This window comes from Eulemur rufifrons, chromosome 13, assembly GCF_041146395.1.
Source record: "Eulemur rufifrons isolate Redbay chromosome 13, OSU_ERuf_1, whole genome shotgun sequence".
Lineage (NCBI taxonomy): Eukaryota > Metazoa > Chordata > Mammalia > Primates > Lemuridae > Eulemur > Eulemur rufifrons.
Window position 1 is genome coordinate 3629528 of NC_090995.1, and position 25828 is coordinate 3655355.

At 42.2% G+C, this 25828-nt stretch overlaps 2 protein-coding genes across 2 annotated transcripts in view; one reads left to right on the forward strand and one right to left on the reverse strand.

Moving 5' to 3' along the window:
* The first annotated feature begins 946 nt into the window (after nt 1-946).
* On the forward strand, nt 947-13586 carry ADH5 (alcohol dehydrogenase 5 (class III), chi polypeptide). Its single transcript, XM_069485331.1, has 9 exons — nt 947-1027; nt 3718-3819; nt 5532-5673; nt 6171-6258; nt 8931-9150; nt 9300-9560; nt 10879-11014; nt 13016-13154; nt 13303-13586. The coding sequence occupies exons 1-9, from the start codon at nt 1016-1018 to the stop codon at nt 13325-13327; spliced, it is 1125 nt and encodes a 374-aa protein (XP_069341432.1). The 5' UTR covers nt 947-1015; the 3' UTR covers nt 13328-13586.
* A 9737-nt stretch (nt 13587-23323) lies between these two features.
* The window catches only part of METAP1 (methionyl aminopeptidase 1), a 43892-nt gene continuing 41387 nt past the window's right edge, over nt 23324-25828 (reverse strand). The window contains exon 11 of the mRNA XM_069485330.1: nt 23324-23661. Coding sequence (XP_069341431.1) covers nt 23498-23661 — 164 coding nt within the window. The 3' untranslated portion in view covers nt 23324-23497. The remainder of the gene's footprint in view (nt 23662-25828) is intronic.

Below are 25828 nucleotides of genomic sequence, written 5' to 3' on the forward strand. Positions count from 1 at the left end.
GCAGACATCTAGTAGCAGTTGTATGTCCAAGCCTGGGGTTTAGGGGAGCCATCCTGATTAGAGAGAATCATTTGCCAGTCGTCTTTCTATAAATAAGTTAAAGCCATAGTGTGGATGAGAAGGAAGGAAGAACTTTGGACGGAATCTTCAAGTGTGTAACCTCGAAAAGAGGGAAGCACGACAAAGACCTAAAAGCAGAGAAGAGTGCTGTGTGTGGTAGAGGTATTTCAACAAAATTCAGCGTCTATAAGAGAGTTTAAGAGTAAACCAGCAAAGCTCCATCCTCCCTCTCTCTATACTGGGGCCCACTCTTAAAACACACCTAACACGTCCAGGTTCAGGACACTCTTCGCCTCCCCCATCCCATCCCTGCACGGTTCTCTCCCCATATCCTACTGTCCCCCTAAATCCTACATGCACTTCAGCAACTGCTGGGATGGAAACTTGCGAAGTTCCCAACAAAGAGCCCCCTTTGTCCTTGTCCCCACAGGGCAGCTCCCTCTCCTGCCGGTGAGTGCCCTGAGTCCCAGCACAGTGTGGCGAAGGGAAGGAGGCGTTCGCGAGGAGCACAAAGCTGGCGCGGGCCTCTCAGTGCTTCTCACACGCTTCCAGCGAAACTCCCGTTTCCTCAACTTCCACACCTCAAACTGGCAAGCCTCACCTACGATGACTGGACTAAAATTACACGGGGAAACCGTTACGGACAAAAAGTGAATTTGACAGCCAGTCTGTCGGATCAGGACCAAACCCGACCCCTGCGGCCTCGCCGGCAGGTCCACCTGGGCATCCGCCACCTAAGGCACCGCCCTTCCGGGTGCAGCCCGCTAGCCACGCCCCACGCCGACGACGCACGCACGCCCCCCCCGCCCGGCTGACGACGGACGCAGGCCCCGCCCCCGCGCTGAGGACGCACGCAGGCCCCGCCCACACGCCCCGCGTACGCGCCGCCGAAGCCGCATCCCCACAGGGCCCGCCCGGCGACCGCTCTTCTCTGCGCCGACTCGAACCCTCGGACATGGCGAGCCAGGTAGCGCGCGGGACAGGGAGGGACAGCGCCGGCGGAACCGGGCGGCGGCCTCCGGGCCGCGTGAGACTCCGCCCCGCACGGCATCCGCCACCGAGCTGAGGCCGGGCCTCCGGCGCGCGGAGCCCGTGAGAGAAGGACGCTTTGCTCCGGCGCCTTGGGCGGAGGCAGCTTTGTTTTGCCACGTGTGGGACGCGCGGAACCGGGTCGGGGTGGGGGACCCGGACCGGGGGCCGGGGCTGCCCGGGTCGGTGTCCCTGTGGCAATGGCTTCGGAGCGGCCACGCGTTGCCCCTTAGGCGAAATTAGGTAACTCGCTCGGGGTCATATTTGCAGCTCGCAAACTTGGAGCTGCTGCCGCAGTCCGTGCTTCTAACTTGTGTTTCACAATTGTTGCTTGTGTTTCACAATTGTAATTATTGTAATTCATAATTGTAATTCATTATGGAGCCTACGATTAATTACTGGGCCACCAAGGAGTGTATTTTGGGAAGACTCCTAGGTCGTTTTCAGTGACATTTTTGAGCACATCGGCCCCAAGAGATTTATATCCTCCCGTAACACCTCTGCCAGCTGTTGTCCCCAACTTAGGGAAAACCTGAGGCTGAAGAGATGGGTTGTGCGTAACGGTCACACCAAAGATAGGCAGTTGGGGACTCCGACTGGGGTCTGTTCCTGGGTGACAAGTTTCTGAAATACCCATTAGACAGTAAAGACAGAAATATACGAGTAACATGAGAATCCGTCTCAAGTTGCTGATTGTTTTAATGCTTTCCAAACTTTAGACATTTTCCAGGAAGATATAGGACCGTAAATGTTGGAGTTCCAAAGAAATGACAATAGCAGGACATGGCGGCAGGTCCCTGAAGTCCCAGCTGCTCAGGCTGAGGCAGGAGGATCCCTGAGCCAGGAGCTGGCGGATGCAGTGAGCTGTGGTCGCACAGCTTGTGGGACAGAGACAGTCCCTGCCTCAACAAAAAGAAAATGAAAGAAATGATAAACTCTAATCAGTCTTTCAGACTTGAATTGGCTGTTGTTTTTCCTTATTTGCGTGTTGTCTTTATGCAGAGAAGGTGAAAAAGTATAATTCCTGTGATAGTTCAAATGTTGAGATAGGGCCGTTTTCTGGCAGATTTACAGTGGCGCCTTCTTTTGCTTAGAATTGTCAGGGCAAGGAAAGGGTTAAGCACCCTTGGAGGGGCATCAGACTTTGAATCTGAATGAATTATTTATTCTTACTGCTTTCAGTGGTTACACAACTTCATTGTTTGTATGTTTGTATTCTGAATCCGACCTTTGAGATTTTGTTTTGAGCTTTGTGGTTCATTAAGGTGAGAAAGATTCTAGTGCAGGGTCTGAATTCTTTGTTCTGTCAGATTTAATATCTACAATTAAATCTTAAAAGCCATAATTTCCAGACTCACCAGTTGACATAGGCCACTCTCTATATATAGTTCCCTTCTCCTTTTCTCCAACTCTTTGTTGTAGTGCAACCAATAACTACTTATTTTTGCAAAGCTACATTGTTTCAATGACTGTGTTAGGGACTTCATATTCGTTCCCATTCACTCCTCACAATTACCCTAGATGTACGTGTTTTGTCACCATTTGTAACTATCTCTTCCTCATCCTTTTAATCCTGATTAAAAATGATGCTTTACCAAAACCACCAGAGTTACACTCTTTCCCCACTTTCTGCATTCTGTATCACTTTGTGCCTAAGTTACACTCTTTGTAATAAGTGCCTTTCAAGCCTATCTCCTAAAACCCAGTGGTTTGCAACCTTTATCCTGTCAATATGTTTTGTAAGCATTATGTAAACTGGTCAGAACCTTCCTCAAGACACTTCGTTCTCTGGTAGTAGAGGAATGTACTGACTATAATCTCTAAAGCAGCTCTGTGCTGCAGGTATATGAGTCACATATGTAATTTTAAATTTTTCAGTAGCCACATTAAAAGTAAAAAGGAACGTTGAGATTAATTTTAACAGTATATGTATTTGATCCAATATATTCAAAATACTATTTCAACATGTAAGCAATATTTTAAAAAATACAATTAATGAGATATTTTTACTTTTTTGATACTAAGTCTTCAAAATCCAAGAATATTTTACACGTACAGCATATATCAGGTCATACTGGCCATTTTCTAAGTGATCAATAGGGACAAGTGGCAAGCGGCTCCTGTATTGAACAACCGAGGTATAAGGGGTGGATATAGTTACATACCCCCATTCTGAAACTTCTTATCCTCCTTCCTACCCTGCAGTTTTAAAAACTGGTGCTGTTGAAACCAACCTGAGCAAGAATTTCATAGGCCACATGTTACACATACAGATTCCTTGAGCTCCATGCCAGGCCTGCTGAACCCGATTCTCTTGGAACCTGTGTTCTTAACCTGCTCTTGCTTACACATTGTAGAGGGTCATCAAATATTTGATGCATAAAACTTTTTAACCAGAACAGTCTTTTATAGCTCACCAGGTGGTCATCTCAATTAAATCTTTTGTTAATGTATACGATTTACATGAAATCTAAAAACAACGTTCCATATCACTTAGAGGTATATGTTTCTTTGTGAATCTGTGATTTACTTTCTAAGATTGGCATTCATCAGTATCTCAATGGACTATTAAATATTTATTAGCTAAGGGGAATAAACAGCTTACTCTTTCTTTTTTTCCCATTTCAGGTTATCAAATGTAAGGCTGCAGTTGCCTGGGAAGCTGGAAAGCCTCTCTCCATAGAGGAGATAGAGGTGGCACCCCCAAAGGCTCATGAAGTTCGCATTAAGGTAATGACACATTTAAGGCACTGGAACAAAAAGACTTAACACTTAGGTCTCTGGAGAGGTGAGTAGATCTGAGGTCTGCGGAGGCTAATCCCAAGGCACATTGTCAAGGAGAAGGTATTGAAAGCCATCCGGCCTAAGAATCACAACGTCCTCCTCTCATCCCTCTCACCTTTGCTGCTCTCCTCTCTACCTCTTCAACTTTGATCTGGGTCTGAGCAGCCGTACCCATGGATCCGTGGTTTACTGTGATTTATCTTCCGTAGTTTGAGTGTCAGGTGACTTTGTAGGATGCTCCTCTTTCTGTCGATCCCAAAACTTGAAATGTAGTTAACAGGTTAGAAAAAAAAGAAGAAGTGGTCTTCAGTTTTGTTAGAAGGGACTTCAAATAAGATTTGGGAAGAGGTTCCTGATTGACTGGAACAACAAGCAAGTGAAATCTCCTTGCTTAGAGAGCCTAGCAATATACTGACCCTGGGGGGCGAGGCCCAGGGTCGGGGGATGCGTTGTTCCAATGCTTCTCAACCTCCACTGTAGAATGAAGTTACCCCTGGAGAGAGCCAGATCACACGAGGCAGCCAGCTGGAGATACCTTTGAAGCTCTGACATTTATGAAACTTCATGGGTTTAGCATTCTGCTCTCTACTTGTTTTGATATAAAATTAATGCTTTATGGTAGTGACTGTTACAACTAATGTTCTAGGTAAAAGTTATGTTCTAGGAAGAGTCAGCGCTCTTTTTTGCTGTGACTTTGAGTGAACTTCCCCCTGTCCCACCTGCAAACACACACCACACACACTGGCCAGTGATCCCAAGGATCACACCTACCAGGTGGAGCAGCCTAGGACCAAACAGCTTTCTAAGGTCCTTTGCAACCCAGACCCAGGAATCCGAATTGTTAAATAATAGTTTGTTTTTCTTCAAGGTCAGAAATTAAGCTGATTGTGACTTTGCCACTGAAGAAGTAAATGTTTGTCCTGGCTGTACTAAGATGAGCTGTACGGGGCACAGAGTTCAGCTGTCTTCCCTGAAAAACTGCCGGCAGATAGCAAGGAATGTTACATTCTAAGCAAGAAAACAGGCCCGAAGCAGAGAAGCGTGAACACAGACACTCCAGATTTTGCCTTTCTGCCCTTTTGATAGTTTGGAAAGATATGATACTTGAAAGCCAAAGAGAGAGGGATAAAGGGCTTATTTAAATAGAAATTGTGTGCAGTTCCTACAAAACAGAGTGGGTTCTACTAAAAGCTCTGACTTTTGGCCCAGACTCAAGCGGACTGGCATATTTCAGAAATAGTCAGTACCTTTTTAAAATCACAGTTCCCGGCAGTCATGAAGGAAGCCAGCAATGAGATGGCTTCCGCCTGCTTTGCACTCGGGTAATGTTCCTCTTCACACCTGAGGGCACAGTGCCCATAAAATCACCTTGTTTACCCTCCCTTGCTCACGTGCGCTGCAAAGGAGAAGAGAGGTGGCACGTTTCATTGTGTGTGAATGCGCCGTCTCTACTGCATACTCCTACAGATACGCTGCCGACTGCAGTTGTTAAGACGGCATGGATTGCAGGCATGGGCTGATTTTAAGGAGGTTAAAATAGGAAAGAAATGTAACTTAGAATCAGTAAAATATGACATTAAAGTAAAATGCCTTTCCTTTGACCTTTACCTCACTCTGAATTGCACACTTAAATGCTCATTGTTTTAATGTCCTGGCAGATCCTTGCCACTGCAGTGTGTCACACCGATGCCTATACGCTGAGTGGGGCTGATCCTGAGGGGTGTTTCCCAGTGATTTTGGGACACGAAGGCGCTGGAATTGTGGAAAGTGTTGGTGAAGGAGTTACGAAGCTGAAAGCAGGTGAGAGGAGTATTTGGAGCGCCTATTTGATGATTTTGGCTTATTCCTGTAAGGAAATAATTTTTCTGATAAACTACACATTGTTTATGAGCCAGGTTATCACCTAACTAGCTTGTGAAGATTGATTTTTTTTCCTCGTCTGAGAAACAGAAATATTTGAGTATTTTTTCTCTCTGTTTTTGCAGACTAGTGTTCATCTGACACTATAGGAATACATTTTCAAAGCCAATTTTGGCAAATTATGCAAGAATTTTTAGAGATGCATCAGTGAGTCAGGATTTTGAAGCAGGTGACCTTGTTCTCCAGTTATGTTTTAAGAGTTTCATTTAGGTAAAAATTTGAAACATACTTTCAGCCTGGTCAGAGTTCTAAGACTTGAAGTTGACTCGAAATCGCAAAGCCACAGCAGTTGACAGGAGTGAGAATTTACAAGGGCTGACGTGTTCATTTAGAAACACATACCACCTCTTCAGCATGTCTTTGCATTTCTTTCCCAGGTGATACCGTCATCCCACTTTATATCCCACAGTGTGGAGAATGCAAATTTTGTCTGAATCCTAAAACGAACCTTTGCCAGAAGATAAGGTTAGTATCTCTCTATATTATTCGTAAAACAAGAGGTCACAGTGATGGTGATAATAAGTGATTGTGTGGGAGTTTATAGAGTGCATTTTACGTCAATTATTTCATTCCATCTTTATGGCAGCCTCACTATCACCGCTACTAGTATTCCCATTTTCATACATGGGAAAATTAAGGCTCAGAAATTACAGGTTTGCCCAGTATTACTAGTTATTAACATGTAAAACAGAATTTTCTGAACCCATTCTCTTTCCAGAACAGTGGGCCGAATTAGCCAAACTACGTAGGAAGGAAAGACATGCTTGCCAGATTAAATGAAATCCTTTTTATGACCCATTTTATTGTTCATTAAATCAAAGTAATAAACCTTACCTCATAAGGTTATTAGGAAGACTACAAGAGATAACCTGACCCCTTGATGCAGAAAAGGAAGTTATTTTTATTGTAGAAAGATAACACCACCAAAAGAATCACCTCTTTGAGGCAATTTAAGATGCCCTTGAGTTTGTTTCCTTTTTTTGTTTTCTTTTTTGAGGTACAACATGCATCTGGTAAAGCACTTCCGGGTGTCCGAATCTTAGGTGTACAGCCCAGTGAATGCTTATGTATATACACCCCTGATGGTTGGAACTGTCACCAGATCAAGATAATGAACCCTGCCAGTACCCCACAAAGTCCCTCGTGACCCTCCCAAGTCAACACCTGCCTCCCTGGGGGAAAGCCCTGCTCTGATTCCTTTCACTGTAGACCTTTGTGTGAGGAGAGTCGTGCGCGTGTGCTCTGTTGTCAGGGTCCTTTAATCATGACGTCTGTGAGGGGGTCCAGGTCGCATGTGCACCGGGAGTTCTTTCTTGTGGCTCTGTCTTACTCCATTGCAAATACCGCTGTTTCTCCATTCTCCTGCTGCAGAACATTTGGATTGCTCCCAGTTTGGGGCTCTTCTGATAAATGCTGCTAGTTTGGGGCTGTTACGATTAATGCTGCTAGGAACATTCTTATGCATCCCTTTTAATGGAGATAAGCAATGCTTTCTCTTGGGTATTTTGCAGGGATTGCAATTGCCAAGTCGTAGGATTTCTATCCAAAGCTCTCCAATGGGATTGTACCAGTTTGCACTTCCCCCGGCATCGTATGGGAGATCTCTTTGTTCTTGCATTTGTTTTCTAACACCATTGACAAAACCAATTTATATTTTTGGAAAATGAAATTCCATAGATTTTATAATGTTAATCCAGTTACTTTTCATAATGCTAGAACCAAAAAATACCTAGAAATTTTGAAAGGGAATTTCAAGCACAGTCTGAAAAAATTGGGGACACATCAAGTATACTAATGGTGATGAGCTTTTTGTGATCATCTGTAACCGTTCGGAGGAAGAAGTTCTTTCAAAGTGTAAAATGCATCCTGCATCACCTTTTATTCAAGAAATGCCTCTAGAACAGAGTGACTTCTCACATTCAGGAGGGCAAAATGAACTTAAATTGCTCTCAAAGATGTAACAGTTGACCAGGCATAGCCGCGGTCACCTGTAATCCCAGCACTTTGGGAGGCTGGGGCAGGAGGACTGCTTGGTATGGGCGTCCGAGGCTGAAGCAAGCTATCATCTCGCCACTGCAGCCCAGCCTGGGAGACAGAGTGAGACCGTGTCTCAAAGAAAAAGAAAGAATATAACTGTTGTTTTTGGTAGAGCTTTGTGACCTGTTCTTTTTTTCCGGTCATATTTTTGTTTTTCTCTCAAAGGATATGTATTTTCTCTTGAATCTAAGGGCAGTCCATTTTCTCTTCATCTGTGTATTTATTCATAGAGATACATTCCAAAGACTGTCGTTAAGAATGTATATCGAATTATAGTGTTTCTTTTATGAAAAATAACAGGTATTTACGAAACACTCTGCACAGGACATAATGCTAATGCTTTCCATAATGTCGCATTTGATTGTCAAGGAAGATACTATTGTTTCTTGGCATCTTCTAGTGAGAATATTAAGGCACAGAGGCTAATTCACTTGCCCAGGATCACGCAGGATTTGAATCCAGGTGGTCTGACGCTGGACCTGTACTCCCAAGCAAAATGTTATGTCACCTGTCTGTTTTTATTGGTCCCATTTCTGCGTTTTCTGGGATTTTTTTAATTTTTCTGTTGCTGTGACCAACTACACAGGCAAACAAAATGAAGAAATTTAACTTGAATCCTTGAGGACTGTTACAGTTCTGAAAAATGCCTCCTGAAAGATCTGAACTAGCCAGTTTGACCATCTGTTTTCATCAGCTTATCTGGAAATTGCTTGTAATCTCTGCTTGTATAGGTTATGGTTTTGGCTTTATCCTTTATGAAGTTACATTTGCTCACAGAGTTTTATGATGGAATTTAAAATAATCTCATCTGATGCATAAGTTGTACCTCTTAAAAAGGGTTCAGTATTCTGATGATAAGATCCAAAGGGATGCTGAATGTTGTAAAAGATGGTAAGATGATACATCCCTTACAAGTTTCCTTCACGAGGCATCGGTGAAAGGTGTCAAATTACTGATGCATACATTAGAAATTAGACTTTCGGTCGTAGCATGCTTTTCTGAATACTTACTGGTCATTATTTTAAAAACTGATTTCTTTTCCCTGTGGGTTTTTAGAAACCTGATTCCACCTTGCCTTTTTCCTTTGCTGTATTCTTCAGAGTCACTCAAGGGAAAGGATTAATGCCAGATGGTACCAGCAGATTTACTTGCAAAGGAAAGACAATTCTACATTACATGGGAACCAGCACGTTTTCTGAATACACAGTTGTGGCTGATATCTCTGTTGCTAAAATAGATCCCTTAGCACCTTTGGATAAAGTCTGCCTCCTGGGCTGCGGCATTTCAACTGGTTATGGCGCCGCTGTGAACACTGCCAAGGTAAGAGGTTGGTCTGGGTTTTGCTTCTGCCTTCTAATTGCGCTCAGCAGCGCTGTCCTGGCATAGTGACATTGGCCCGTCTGTGTGAAACCTGGTGATCCCCTTGACACTGGGGCCATAAGCACCTTACGGACTGTCTTTACCCTTAGGTGGAGCCTGGCTCTACTTGTGCCGTCTTCGGCCTGGGAGGAGTTGGACTGGCCGTGATCATGGGCTGTAAAGTGGCCGGTGCATCCCGGATCATTGGTGTGGACATCAATAAAGATAAATTTGCAAAGGCCAAAGAGTTTGGAGCGTCTGAATGTATCAACCCCCAGGACTTCAGTAAACCCATCCAGGAAGTGCTGGTTGAGATGACTGACGGAGGCGTGGACTATTCCTTTGAGTGTATTGGCAACGTGAAGGTCATGGTGAGTATGCTGGGCTTCACTGCGTTTTTGTTTGTGGGACTGCTTTTTAAAAGAGTACAGTTTCTTTCAGATTAAAAATTGTTTTGTTTTGGCAAAGGAAAAGTCTCTTTTGATGGGAATTCTAATGGAAGAAGGGAAAAATAACTATTTGAGGCTGGGCGCGGTGGCTCACGCCTGTAATCCTAGCACTTTGGGAGGCCGAGGCAAGAGGATCTCTCGAGGTCAGGAGTTCGAGACCAGCCTGAGCAAGAGCAAGACCCCTGTCTCTACTAAAAAATTGAAAGAAATTATCTGGACAACTAAAAATATATAGAGAAAAAATGAGCCGGGCATGGTGGCGCATGCCTGTAGTCCCAGCTACTCAGGAGGCTGAGGCAGGAGGATCGCTTGAGCCCAGGAGTTTGAGGTTGCTGTGAGCTAGGCTGACATCACGGCACTCTAGCCCGGGCAACAGAGCGAGACGCTGTCTCCAAAAAAAAATAATAGAACTGTTTCAACTAAAAATGAGAAATGATCTAGGAACAGCTAGGGAAAGATGAAAAAAGATGTTTCTTTGCCTTTTAATGCATGCTAAATGTATTTCTCATTAAACTGAAAGAGTAATGCAGTAGGAGACAGCATGGGCTTTTGAAGGAGAGACACTTGCACTTAATCAGTGACCTTGAGCAGACAACTTCTCTGATCCTCAATTTCCTCATCTGTAACATGCAGGCACGGGTTGCACATCCCTAATCCCAAAACGCAGAATCCAAAATGCTCCAGAATCTGAAATTTTATGAGCGCTAGCATGACACTCAAAGGGTATGCTCACTGGAACATTTCGGATTTGGGATCTTCAGATTAGAATTGCTCAGCCGGTAAGGACGATGCAAATGCTCCAAGTCTGAAAAACTGAAATTTAAGACACTGCAGGTCCCAAGCATTTCAGATAAGCGATGCTCAGCCTGTAGCAACAACACACACTTCACACTAAGTAGACACTCAGTGAAAGTATTGCTGTTACTTCTCCTGCCTGCTTTCTTTAATTAAAGTCTTTAGAATTTTGAGCTACATTTTACTTTTAAAAATAGAAAGTAAATAACAGCTTTAAAGTCTTTCAGTTGGAGTTCATATTTAGCAAGGTTAACTTTCTGGAATACCTATTAAAATGTCATTGTTCGACAAAAACTTACTATTAAGTTTGGTCTTTCTCTTCCTTTTTTAAAAAAAAAAAACTGTGCCAACACCCCTCTTTCCCCAGTAGAAGTTTCTGGGTCAGCAGTGACTGTCAGCAAAGCGCACTGACTTCTGAGATCTGGCCGTATTTCTGTGCTTGCAGAGAGCGGCGCTGGAGGCCTGCCACAAAGGCTGGGGCACCAGTGTGGTGGTTGGAGTAGCTGCTTCAGGTGAAGAAATAGCCACCCGTCCGTTCCAGCTGGTTACAGGCCGCACCTGGAAAGGCACTGCCTTTGGAGGTAATGGGCTGGATGAGATGAGCACTTTTTCTCTTTTGTTGTTTCCATGGGCAGATTTCGAATCACTGCCTAATTTTTTTGTATTAACAAAAATCTCCATGGGCCACCTTGTCATTACAAGTTGTTTCATGCAAGGTTATTTCAATACCAGGATTTCAGTTGTTTTTTTTTTAAAGGCTGGGCGAGTGAAGCAGTGGGAGTGGAGAAGGAGCAAAGGAATCTGTAACTGGTTGTGATCGATTAGTTGTAAACACCACTGCACTCGGACCAGCCCGCGTTCACTGTCTCCCCTGGGGCTGACAGTGAGGTGCTCAGTTTCTCCTAAAGCACTTGGTTACTTGTTATATGCTCTTTTTTAAAAAACAAACCAACCAACCAACCATATTCTGTTAAAGAAGAAGTAGCTGGGGGTGGGGCAGGGGAGCAGCAACAGCATCAGCCACGGTGTGTCATTTGTGGACTTCAGTGGGATGTCACATTGTCACTTATTTTTATCAGAAAGTGCAGTGATCACTGGATGTGACCACAACTTTGCCTGAATAGTCCTGATTTGAGCAGTAACCAACACTGAGTCTTAAGCTGATAATATTAAATTAGACAAAACCTTATAACCAAATCAAAAAGCACTAGACTGATCGTTTTTCCCTTGTACTGATCCTAAAAGTGCTTGGTGGCTTGGAGTTGCTGGGAACAGTCTCTATCTTTTTCCTGGCCGCTTAGCTGGAGAAGAGAGAAGACATCAAAACATGTTTGTGTATCCCAGCGATTGTGAATGAATGAAATCTAAAGTTTTTATAGGCTTTTTAAAACTGCGTTTGTATCTCGCCATCTTCTTAAGAAAAAAAAAATCACATAGCATGAGTATCGAATGATGTATGTTTAACAAGCTGTCTGTGATGATCCCTACCTCATATTATGCCAGCTTTTTTGATGGCCAGAAGAAAAGATTTGGAACGTATGCTAAAGTGAGGGGTTTGGCTAAAGATTTCCTTCCTTACACTACAAAATTTGCCTTAGAAACTGTCAAGTCTGACCATGCCTGCTCTGCAAAGCTCCAGATGTATGCCACAGCCGAGTACACCAGAGCAAACATGTTAAGCCATGTATGTTCCTCAGGGGCACACCTCGGGGTCCCTAGCTGTATCCGAAAGGGCATTCTGAGCCGGGGGTCTTGTTAGTAGCCTCCAAAGGAAGCCTCATTCTGGCACAGGCTGGTTGGGAAAGTAGCTGGAGCATTAGGTCGTTGCTAAAATATGATGCAAAGATGAAAGCAGTCTTTCTCCAGAGAATAGGGGTGGCTTTACTGGTCTCAGTTACCAGAAGATTTAAAGAAGAAAGAAAAAAATCCCCACAATTTTGGGGGAGAATATAATTGGTAGAGGACATAAGGAAGGAGATTTGGAAAGGGCTCAAAAGAGGTTTCAAATACGGTCCAAGGCATTCTTAAGAGGTGGGAAGTCTTTCTACAGATGATTTATTGCATCTTTAGATACAGTTAGGAATTTAAGCTTCACATTTTGTTGAAAAGCTTATCATTTAGCTAAAGATTTCTGCTTTTTCAAGTTCATAGTTTTCTATTCTGAGATGCTATCCCTATTTCATTGTGGAATTTATAACCAAGGAAATAAAGTCCTGTGTTACATCAACTTCTTTCTTTGAATGTCATGATTATAGACATCCTGGATGTTGTGGACCTCAATAAACTTGTTGCTAAGACTTCCAGAGTTCTACCCTTGGTAGTTTAAGTCTCAATTGGCCAAAACCTTAATCAGATCTCAGTAAATCTTAACACAGAAGAAGGAGAACACTCGAAAGTATTTACTTATTAACTACAGATATGTGTCAAATTCTTCCTCTGCATACGAATTTTGGAGTTTTTCCTTCCTCTTCATCAAAAAGTTTATTCTCTTAAATGTCTTTGTGTCACCCACTAAGTAATAAGCACACTGTAAGAAATCTGTCGAATAAGTTAAAGAATAGATGTGTGATTTTTTTTTTTAGGATGGAAGAGTGTAGAAAGTATTCCAAAGCTGGTGTCTGAATATATGTCCAAAAAGATAAAAGTTGATGAATTTGTGACTCACAATCTGTCTTTTGACAAAATTAACAAAGCTTTCGAACTGATGCATTCTGGGAAGAGGTAAGCTTTTTCTTTAACTGTATACTATAGAAGGTAATAGTAGTTTGGGGGTTTTATGGGGGAGGTTGGTTCAAAAATAACACAATTTTAATGTCTTTTTAAAAAGGTATTATTTAAAACTGATGTTTATTGCTTCCTTCGCTTACAGCATTCGAACTGTTGTAAAGATTTAAATTCAGAAGAGACAGATATGCCCATCCTGCCTTGCGGTGTGACGGGAGCAGCCCGACAGGCAGGGAGAAGCTCTTGCAAGTTCACGGCCTCTTAGACCCTCAGTCACTACTCTCGGCAATAGTGTTACGTGTGTGATTCGTAAATGTCTATAATCAAAGCCAAGACTAATTTCAGTCACAAATCTGTTGTCTGTACCCTCCTTCACATAATCCTTGCTAGCACATAAAGGAATATTTTATATAATAAAAGTAATTTGTGTGCAAGTTGTCCTGTTTTATGCTGCATTCCTTGTCACGGTCCATCTCCCCATTATCGTCATTCTGTAAGGGAGAGGCGGAAGAAGTGGGTGTGGCGAGTGAGCCTTCTCTGATGCCAACCTCAGTGACATTCACGTAACTGTGAAGGGCCTCAGGCCTGCGGGTTGAAGAACACACTTCCTTAGCCATCGGTGGCAAAGTTCATCGGAGCCCAGGTCTGCTTCTTTGAGATTCTCTTCTTGCGGGCAGGTACCACGCCTCGTTCCTACCTGTATCTCACGCTCCCAGGATGGCATCTGGCCCACGAGATTCTCTCAAATCCGTCACTGAAGCAGCCTTCCACACCTGAATAGGTGAACGTGTGTTGGTGGTGGCTGTGTGCACTATTTCAGGCAGAGTGTAGGGAGTCACATACTGAATGTCCAAGTACCCAGCACCTACTCTTGTCAGATCTTAACATTTTGCCACCTGCAGATCATATCCCTGTCCTCCCTCTCCGGAGGTAACCAGAACCCAGAATTTGATGTTCGTCATTTCCATGCATGTTGCGATGCTTTCTCTGTATGTACAAAATCACCGTAAGCCCTCTGGTCTTCAGTCTTGTTCTGCATATTTTTAAACCTTATGCTTTTTCATTCTGCAGGTTTCTATTTTAACTCATTATTGTGTGATGAATCTATGTTGTATGTGATGCCCTCATTAATTTTAATACTGTATGGTAGTGTTCAGTTATGTGAGCTACCATAATTTATCTGTTCTCAGATGACGGCATAAAGTTGTTTCCAGGGTTTTCGTGTTACCAGCAACACTGCGATGGATCGTTCTTCTGCACCGTGCCCAGCGTGTGAGTTATTTAGGATGCATGTCACGGAATAAGCACATTTTACCTTACTAGACATTCCCAAATTGCTCTTCAAAGTGGTTGTAAATTTTTGTGAATTTTTTTTTTTTTTTTTTTTTTTTTTTTTTTGAGACAGAGTCTCACTCTGTTGCCCAGGCTAGAGTGAGTGCCATGGCGTCAGCCTAGCTCACAGCAACCTCAAACTCCTGAGCTCAAGCGATCCTCCTGTCTCAGCCTCCCGAGTAGCTGGGACTACAGGCATGCACCACCATGCCCGGCTAATTTTTTCTATATATATATTTAGCTGTCCATATAATTTCTTTCTATTTTTAGTAGAGGTGGGGTCTCGCTCTTGCTCAGGCTGGTCTCGAACTCCTGAGCTCAAACGATCCGCCCACCTCGGCCTCCCAGAGTGCTAGGATTACAAGCGTGAGCCACCGCGCCCGGCCTGAATTATTAATAGATGGGTGTGAAATGATGTTTCGTTGTGACTTTAGTTGTCATTTTCCTCAATTAGTAGTTAAATCTTTTGTTGTAATGGCCGTTGTGTTTCCTTCTTTCATGAAAGTTCTATTCATATCCTTTGCTTATCTTTGCACTGGGTTATTTCCCCTTTCCTGAATAATTGTCAAGAGTTCTTTATTCTAGACACCAATCCTTTGTCAGCTGTATATGTTGTAGGAATCTCCTTAGTCTATCTTGTGACTTTTCTTTTTACTTTATGGTATGTTGTTGAACAGAGTTTTTATTTTAATATAGTCAAATCTTATCAATCCTCCTCAGGATTTTTAATCCTGAGAAGTATAAAAAAGCAAACAAATGATCCAAAATCCTACCATCCTGGTAATCCATTAAGATACAAATAAATACATGAAAGCAATATACACAAGGGGTAGAAAATGGACATTGTCAGGAAATTATATAAAGAGAAAGAAAAGCTATATATTTCCCCCTAAAAAAAAAAGTGACCACTGTTAAATTTCTTAGATATCTTCCGGAAAGTTTCTGTGCATTCAATAGCATTTATATATATCCTGTAAAATAACACAAAAGGAATACTTTTAACACTATTCTGTGCCCTTTTGGTTTTTTTCCACGACTATTTTTATAAGAGCACATCAGATTTTATATGCATGTAAATATCTTTTGGTTGGATTGAAGCTATGTGCTTTCTAAAAAAATACCTTTGATATGGCTTAAATGCTTTCAAAGGTTGTGTTTGAGAAAGCATCGCATAGTTGTTTGAAAAGTGGAAAGTGATGGTCATGGTCAGGACTTCCCCATTTTGGAAACTTGGTGCACTTGAAGTGCCAGGTGGTGGAATCCAGCTCCTCTCCCATCTTACCTACAGGGCTGGAGACACATTAAGGGCCTACATGGCCCCACGTATTGTCTTAGGTGAACTTCCTAGCTGTCCTAGGAAGGCGGTATTAAAACTAGCTTCTACCTCAGCTGCAGGACCTGGTTTGGCTTTAGCCCAGCCTTCTAGGACCAGAAGTGTACTGCCTTGGCAATAGTCATAACAAAATAGGCATGGAGAGTAATAATGGAGGAGAGCTAATAACCTTAAAGGTTTTTTCCCCTTTATTTTTCTTCTCATATGTGAGATATACATGAATAGGAATGGCAAACATTTTTATGTTCACCAATATGAAAAAGTAAAACAGTGTTAAGATATTTATATTACTCCAATTCTTGTAGCCAGCCAATTATTGAATTTACTTTTCATTTCTATCACAGTTAAGTACATATTCTTGAGCCGGCCAATTAAGTTGAACAAGTATTAGCATTTCCTTGCTGAAAGCACAATTGTCTGTCTCAAAGATCTGGTATAAAGTAAAGAATCAATTTTACAAGGTCCTTACTATAAGGATTCCTGGGTCTTGGGACTTGACTATAGGTGTTTACTTTTTACTTTTAAAATCTTTTTAATACATCCTGTTGGATGTAATTTAGGATGTCATATATGTTGCTGAACCAAGTAGTTTCTGGAAGAAGGTAACTATAGATAAGGCCCAGGGCTAACAACTATTCCCTATATGCATGTCAGTAAATCTATCGTGTTTGTCCAAAATTAGGATTCTACCAGAGTGGAAGGATTGTTGGTAAATTTTTTTTTAATTGATATCTAATAGTCGTACATATTTATGGGGTACATGTAATATTTTGACACATGCTTATGTGTAATGATCAAATCAGTAATTTGGATACACACACCCCCTCAAACCTATTTCTTTTTGTTGGAAACATTCCAAAGCTGCCCTTCTAGCTATTTTGACATATATAATACATTGTTTTTCATTGCTGGGACATTTTTGGAAGTATCTTTAAACTGCTTTCTTGGTAAAAAAAAAAAAAAGTATATAATTTCAACATAAATGCTTACGAACTCCCACTGTGTATTTCATGCAAGTTAGTAGAATAATTTTTTAATTCAAGGATCTAAAAGTTTGCAGCATTAGAAACTAAATTTAATCACCTGTACTGTTTAATTGGAAAATTTTCACAAGCCTCGCACTCTTTAAATTTGCCTGCATTTCCATTTGCAGCATGTTGTGCAATTCTGCTTTCTATTTTACCTACCTGGTGATATTCGCTGGAGAAAGATAGCCTGTATACAGGCATGTCTACATGCATCAAGTTATTATGTGTACAAGAAACTAACACATAAAGTAGAATGTGTGGGATTAATGTGGTCATTTAGGATGGAGGTGAGCAAAAAAACTGCATTTTGTCCAAAATTTTACACCAGTGGAGCCAGTTACCATTTGTACAATTTATATCAAACAAAAATGGCTCCAAAAAATACACATAGTGCTACTGCCATTTATCCCATCTGAATGCAAAATTATACTGAGCTGGTAATTCTCAAAATGTTTTGTTGACTTGGGTAAAGAGAAATACATTTTATGTGCACAGAATGCTTCAGGCCTTTTTCTGCTTGGCTACCCATCCGCCAAGTAGGCTGAGGACCAATGTCCTGAAGTAACTGACAATTCTTTGGACCCAGACACACTTTGCTGATCTAGGAAAAAGACCAACTTTGAATTCAGCCGATTTTTTTTTTTAACATGCAAGATCAGATTCTTTGTCACAAATACCTTGTAGAAAAAGTGTAACACAAACACATTTGGAAAACATTCTATTAACTGCTGTATATTTAAACAGCTGTGTAGATATAAATGCATTCCACTACACCAAGAGAATTACGGCTTTAAAGAAACAACTACCAAGTGAAGAGGGACGTACAAAGTCCTCCATTACACAAGATTTCCTCTCGTGGAAATTTACAGGAACCAAGCAGTGGAGTGGGCTTGTAAGTAGACTGATTTTTATCAAATTGGACATTATCACAGCATTCCTTGTGTATTAGAGAAATACGCACATGCTCTTTTCAAGAAAGGAGCGATAATCCACCACACAATTACCTCCCATTTAAATGTGTACTCGTGTCTGCCAAAAATACCAAGATGTGTTAAACAAGATAAAATAGGAGAAACGTGCTTTAAAATATGTTGATCTCTTTCACTAATCTACATTTCAATACTAAAAATTCTTTTCCTTGGCATTGTTTCCTTAGAATCACTCGGGGCTCCAATTCACCGATTGAACTTTTTAAAATTCTGCCCTGAATTGTCTGGTGACCTCTAACCCAACGACTGAAATAAAGCAGATTTGCTTGGTAGTCACATTATATATAGAATAAAACAGTTGCTAAGTTTTGTTATCATTGCACGAATAGGAGGTTTCCACAGAGAAGTGTGGTGATTCGCTCTCTAGCATGGAAGCAGTGAAGTTGTAAAAATCAGAGCCCTGGTGTCCTAATTGTTGGTCCTGGGCTCTTCTCAAGACACCATTGTGCAAAGTGTTGCTTTCAAGTTTTGGAACATAAGTATTCTTGGCATTTTGATGTCGGACGTGGGATAAGGAGGCTGGAATAACAGTAATAGGGCTGAGAATCTTGCTACCACATGGGAGTAATTACAAAAAGCTTTACAATAATAAAAAGGCTAGATTTCATAGGAATTCCCATAGAAAGAACAATTAAAATGCTCTGAACTACTAACAAGCACATTATTGGTAAGTGGGAATCTTTACAGGAAGCCTTTCTTGAGTGCTCCACATGTTGACTTTTTGGCACATTTTAGGAAAATAACATACCAGTATTTACACATTTTAAAAAATAACCACAGAATTACCATATACAGACAGTTCTGCTGTTGCTCACCCAGGCCTCAAAATGAAAAGGAGCAGGTAACAAGTAGCCAAGGCCACCGTATTCCTGCTTTCGCTTGGAAAACATCCCAATGCAAACCATTTTTCTCTTGTTCATACTTAGCACCAACAGGAAGAAGAGGTAAGTAAGAGAGAAGGCTGCCACCAAGCCTTAAGAGCAGCCACCAAAGGCTGCTTGCCCCTGAGGAGTTCAAACAGAACAGGGACCAGGGAATCTCCATGGATAGGGCCTGTGTTATGAAGCTAACCTTTCCTTTTGTGTTTTCTTTAATGGAATGAAATACACTAACGACTTTTAGAGTTTTAGCCTAACACAGCCTACATTATGAAATAATTTGTTCCTAGACTGTTAACGTCTAAGACGTTATTTTCTAGTATAAAGGAACTGGAAAATGGGTCATACAACCACATTACAAATGGTGTATTTGTTCCTCTTGTAGCTAAACACCTTGGTATAAGTTGAACACCACCAAATGCAGACAATCTTATCACACTATCGCAAACAGCTCTAATATTTCTAACTCCCAGACCACTAAAAGATCCTCCCAACTCCTATATTTTTTTGCCCCCAAGATTCACACATTGTTAAAAAGTAAATTATGGTTTAGGAAGTTGAGAATAAGATCAAAATGACTTCAAATGACATGTTCCAAGAATAAAAATCACAAAGAAATTTTGTACTTATTGTTGGTATTGATTTTGGTGTATAATTTTGAAATAATTTTACATGTCTTACAGGAACAAGCAAATGAATAAATATTAATCTTCTTTGGAAGCAAATTCTCACCGAGGCAGAAGGGAGATAGAAATGTGGAACAGGGAAGGGTGAGGAAGATCAGTGTTACATTTGAACTGCAAGTATGAGAATGAACTCATGATCTGTTAAAAATGCATTTGTTCCCTAAAAGGGCCTAGAAGCAAGGACACCCCAGTAGAACCCAGATCTTGATTTCCAAATACCACTCCCCGTGAAATTCCAGGGCTCCCAGGGCTCTTGGAAAAACAGCCAATTCCCAATCTGGGGCAGGAAAAGTACACAAGCCTAGAATATTTCCCTATGGCAAAAAGCAAGGAAGTACTCAAGACCGATGATTCACAACGACCCATAAACCAGCTTAAAGGTGCTCCTACTGGCCAAATTTGGAACCATTACGTAATTAGGAGTCTAAAAAATAATCCATGAGCCCAGATTGATACTTAAAACAAAAGTGAGTAGAGGGAGGGAAGAAAGTACTTCTTGTAGAAGAATGTCAGCTAATAAATGTAGATGGAATGCTAGACTTAGCGAACTTCTAGCCACCAAAGCAATACAATAATGGATTTAGGCAAGGGTGATCAATGAATGATCAAACCACTGAGGGAACAGGATATCCAAATAGTCTCCAAGTAACTTCTCCCATATTCTTTAAGTAAAGAGATTTTTTTTTTTTTACGGTGAGAAGTCCTGACACCAAGTGATCAAACTTAGCATTAGCAGGTGACAGTAACGGTATGTGATACAACAAATGGGACACACAACAGACCATCTATGTGCTCTTCTGCCAGTGTTTATTCTGCACCTCATGAGAAACAATCAGACTTTTACAAACTAACTGGCCTGATTTTTCAAGTGACTGTTTCATAAAACATCAAAAAGTTGAGAGGATTGTTCTAAAAACTAAGAATACACGACAATCCAATGTCATAGTTTGGGATAGCAGATTTATAAAAAAGAAGAAAACGAAAGCTTTAAAGACTATTTTGGGGAAAGCTGAAAAATTCTGAGTGTGTACCATACATTAGATAGTTCTGTGTCAATATTAAATTTCCAATTGTATTATGATCATGTAGGAGAATATCCTTATGTTTTAAGAGACAGACGCTGAAGTAGTAATGGGCGATACTGCTGCTTTGAAAAGTGCTTAGGTAAAGCAAAGGTGGCAAAATCACTTCTTAAATATAGTTAAAAGATATATGATTATTTCATTATGCTATACTTTCCACATTCCTATAAATTTGAAAATTTTCAAAATAAAAAATTGGAAGTAAAAAAATAAAATTTAATGTAAAAAAAAGGAAACAGCTTACATATACCATGAGGGTGCATTTGGAGGCATTAGCAAAGTAGAGCATCCTACTCTCAGTTTTGACCAAAGCCAAAGAAAAAACCAGAAGTGGGTACAGGACAAACTGAGGAATCACATGAAGATGGCAAAAAAAATCCCGAAACCTCCCCTGGCCCATTTCTTTAGACATGTAGGTGGCAAGTGGTATGAAGGTGGTGGTGAACGGGTCTAATCCCATTTAATCCATTTTATCAGCAAAACACATACACAATCAAGATAAAATGCAAATGTTTCTCTTCTAAATTGTAATTCCAAAGGTGTTGGAGGACTGGCAGGGAAAAAGAACATTATTTTAAAAGTTAATATAGGCTGAGCATGGTGGCTTGTGTCTGTAATCCCTGCAGTTTGGGAGCCCGAGTTTGAGGTTGCAGTGAGCTATGATGATGCCACTGCACTCTAAGCCCAGGAGACACTGCAAGACGGTGTCTCCAAAAAAAAAACAAAAAACATTGACTTATTTAGTTAAAAATCAACAGAATGATGAAACGAGGTATTCTCTCACCTAAGAAGTGGAATATTTATAATGAGATGCAATTAGACTAGAGCCCCTATTGTTTTAAAATCTCCCAAACTGAAAAAAGCAGTATCAGCATGTTTTATCTTTTAACCAGACACTATCCCACCAAGGTTTTATTCCCTTGAGTTTATTTTTTTTTTTTATTTTATTTTTTTTTTATTCATGATAAATTATTAAGTGAACAGTGCAAGTTAAAAACAATAGTTTCATATTTTTCCCCACCCCCCCTTTCCCGAGTCAGCACCTTCAAGTGTTACCACTCCCCAAACGGTGCGCAATGCACTCATCACGTAGGCATACCCCCATCCCCTCCCCCACCCCCCACCTCAGTCTGATGTCCAATTGGTGTCGTTCCCAGATTTGTATTTAGGTGATGATCAGGGAGAGTTTATTTTCTAATGATAGACACTGAATAAGCCCACACTGCTAATTCTACTATCAGTACATAAAACGGTCCCCTAAATATTCAGCTTTCTGTCTCAAAGCTCTCAACAACACGCTGCACCTCAGATGCTGCTGGCAGACTCTGTGGAATGAAGCCCAGTACTGCTGTTATCAGACGGGCATTAAACCTGAAAAAGCATTGCTACTCACATGGTCATGAGCTGCTTTTCAATTACGAAATCGGCCTCCCCGTTCCCACCGCTCCCTTCTAAAATCCCAAAGAAATGCAGCAGAGTTAGTGACCACAGGGTAGGATAATCATTCAAACTTTTTAATCTCCCTTTACACATTATATTAACATTCATATTGCAAGGCATTCCATTCACAAATATTACAGCTTGATAAAAACTTCACACACATACCCCAAGCCTATACCAGATTCAGTCACTTCGCTAAATCATTAAAATAATAAAAGTAATGAAAACATTATTGTAATTATCTTAAAGCAATAAGGTCTGAGGCACTCTGGGAAAGATGTTTTCTTACAAGTATAATGTCAGTGGTATCAAATTGTATCACAAGAGAGTCATCAGATTTAAGTAATCAAGTACACTCTAATGACAATGACTTTAGGATCGGTTTTAATCGGATACACTCGTGTTCGGACAACTGCTGAAAGGAACAGGCATTGGGCAGCTGAGGTCAATTCTAACGAGGTTCCCCTACGTAAAGGGGACGTGTGTTCCGCACACCAGGGACAGCCGCATCCCCGCCGCCAGGTTACAGCACCAAGTTCCTTTCTCGTCACTGTCAGGTTCACTAGGGGTTAGAACCCAGCAGCCCACGAGACACGCTGTGCTCACAGCTGGAGCCGCTGCAGAGCCCTGTCCCCATCCTCCTCCACAGTGCTCCCCCTTCTGAGTGTCTGCAAGGCACGTCCTTGCGGTAAAACAGAGAAGGGAACACAAGGGACTTTTCTCTCCCCCTTCTGTGCGAGCACAGGTCTGAAACAGAGTGTATTACAAAGTTCTCATGCCCCGCAACAGCCAGCCACCACTTGGAGCATGGTCATTTCTTGCCAAGACCTAGATGTTTAAAAGCCTGATAACCTCCTTCCAAAGCGAGTTTTATCACATTCGTTCACTGACACACACGGAGTGCGCACTGGAGAAACTCTCAGTGCGTGCTTCCCACACACAGCCGCGAGTGTAAATACTCAGCGGGGGCGAGGGGGAGGACGATTCCCAGCCAGGAATTAAATCGCTGCAAACTCGGGGTCCACTTAGGACAGCCCACAGCCCGGTCAGAGCAGAACCAACGCAAAGCCCAGGTCACGTCGTGTTTGGTAATTACGTATATGGAATTTAAAATGTACACATATATATCTCCATATATATAATTTTTAAAATCTGGTGCAACATATATTGCTAAAGTTTCAAGGATTCTCATCTCCAGCGTTCACCTGAAAAGCAGCTGGCTCTTGGTGGCCGGTTGGTGGCAGTGAAGAAAGCAACTAGAAGCGGGTTTGAGCAAAAGTGCTCAGAGGGCGAGTGAGAAGAGGTGCACAGGGAGAGATGGGGGAGCATGGGGGGGAGGTGGGCCGGGTGGGGGAGGCAGTGAAAAGAGTTCAGCAACGTTGTCTTTACTCTTCTCAGCTTCTGCAGACCCAGGACGAGTCCTTGAGGACACACGTCAAATGCTGTAGTCCTTTGTCATCTACAGTCAAAACAAAACTGGTGATAAAAAAGGTTCCTCTGCCTTTCTGTGCTCTCGGAAAAACACGCAGTACGGTCAGAAGGTGTCACTGAGATGTGCCATCGTGGGAGACGTTAAAAGTGGGACATGAAGTGAGGCCGCGCGCTGTCCAGCCGCTGGGTGAGGATGTCGCAGCCGGTGTCCGTGACCAGCAGGGTGTGCTCGAACTGGGCCGACCGCTTCCCGTCTCGCGTCACCGCGGTCCAGCCGTCCGGCCAGGTCTCGTCCTGCCAGCCACCTCAACAGACAGACAGAAACAATGTCTAATCCCATAGCTCAGTTTCCTAAATAAGCTCTCTAGGTAAGTGCGTATCAGTAAGAAAACCGAGTAGAAAATTTACTGTTAAGATCCTTATTCACACTTCAATTATTTTAGCTAAAGCCTTTCCAACTTCATTTTTGTCTGAGTACCAGTAATGATGGTGTTTAAATTGCCTCAGGTGTGTTACAAGTGCACATTTTTTATATTTCCCATATATCACATCAAGACAGAATTTCCAAAACAAAGGCGCTGCATTTCATTTTAGAAAACACATTGATAACCCTCATCACACAACCATGAGTAAAAACTTGAATTAATTTAGCTCTTTCCTGGTATAACTCTGGCATCTGACTAGCTAAGTGTATACTGGGAAGGAAATCACATACATTTTTGTACTTTTATTGTAGCATTTAATTCCTGACATAATTTCAAAATGACAGGCACACAATCAGATGGTGAGAACAGATTATACTGTGAAATTTCTGTAGACCACACCCCTGGAACCAGAAAGGAGGAGAAAGAGAAAGAGATTGGTACAAGAGGATAAGGAAAATATTATGCAGCAGAATGGGTGAGAGGAGTTTCAACTAGAGAAGTAAAGGGACAGTGAAAGCAACTGGGGGACAATGAAAGGACAGTCGGGGAGGGAGCGTGGGGGGTCAGTGCAGGCAGAGCAGAAAGACCAGGCCCAGAGAATCGGAGTCACAGGTGGAATGAGGAAGTTCGGCAATTCTGGATACTACTATAAAAATACGTATTTACAGGGCTTTCGGGTTTCAAAATTAGATGTCAAAAAAAAAATCAATATTCTTCATTTTGAGTAATCTTTAGGTGACACATAGTACTTTAGGACTCACAGACTCACACAGACAAATCCCGGCACACACACTCTGCGGTCTGCGATCCACTTGTGCAATGTTAAATCCCGGACTAAAAGGAAAATACGAGGCAGCTTAAAGGAAGTTAACTGGTGCCTCGTCAAACAGCTAAAGATGAGTGAACAGGTATTTTTCGATGCAAATGGGTTTAAGATAGCACTACTTTGATTTTATTGGGATCTGATCAAACAGCATTTTCAGTAATGTCAAGTCAAACATATTTGGCTGCTCTTTTGAGTAAATTCCCCTTTAAATATGAGACATTCCGTTCCAGAGCTGGGATTTAACCTGAGTTACACTGAGGAGTTTCTGCTGTAAGCTGACGATCGTCTCTCCTGGCTCTACAGAAAGCTACCTGACCACTCCTGACGATACTAATACACCTGCTGCCCCTCCAACTGCTTGCACACGATCAACACTTCATTCTTATTCCACTAGGATGACAAAAACACTACCCTACATTTGTGAAGTCCTTTAAAGCTGCGGTCCCCAAGCCCTGGCCTGCGGACCGGTACTGGTCCATGGCAGGTTAGGAACCAGGCCGCACAGCAGGAGGTGAACGGGGCGAGCGAGTGAAGCTTCTCTGTGTCTACAGCCCCTCCCATCTCCCCCCCACCCCCTGGAAAAACTGTCTTCCATGAAACCAGGCCCTGGTGCCAAAAAGGCTGCGGACCACTGCTTTAAAGTACACAAAGTGGTTAATGTTAATATAAATCATCTCACTTAATTCTCACTGCAAGCCCTGTGTGTTGGCAAGATAAGGATCATAATTCACGTTTGACAGAAAAGGCAGTAACAAATCAGGTTAACAAGACGACTCTAACGTGGCCTCCAGCGAACCCCACCTCTTCTTAAGTGGAGGCTGGATCAGTGACTGGCTACTGAGATAGAGAACACGGAAGTCACTCCCAAGACTGGTTACAGAAAGACTGGCAGGCTGCAGGGAGGGCACAGGACACACAAGCCCCTCTGTGAGTCCCCACTCCCCTAGAGGAGCCAGCAGAGAGCCTGCTCCGATTATTGCATTATGCTCACTTTGACGGTCTCGGTGGGGAGCCCTCATCATGACACCAAGTCTTCTATCACTGCTACAAGCCTGTCACAGGGAGTAACAATGGTGGGGACACACCGGCTGCCAGAGCTACTGTCTGTGCTGTGCTTTCCCCACAATCGCTACATGATGCCCCACGACCCTGAAGAGAGTATGACAAACTCTGCCACGTAATCGGCTAAATGACCTGGGCAAGTTACCTACCTTCCTCAAG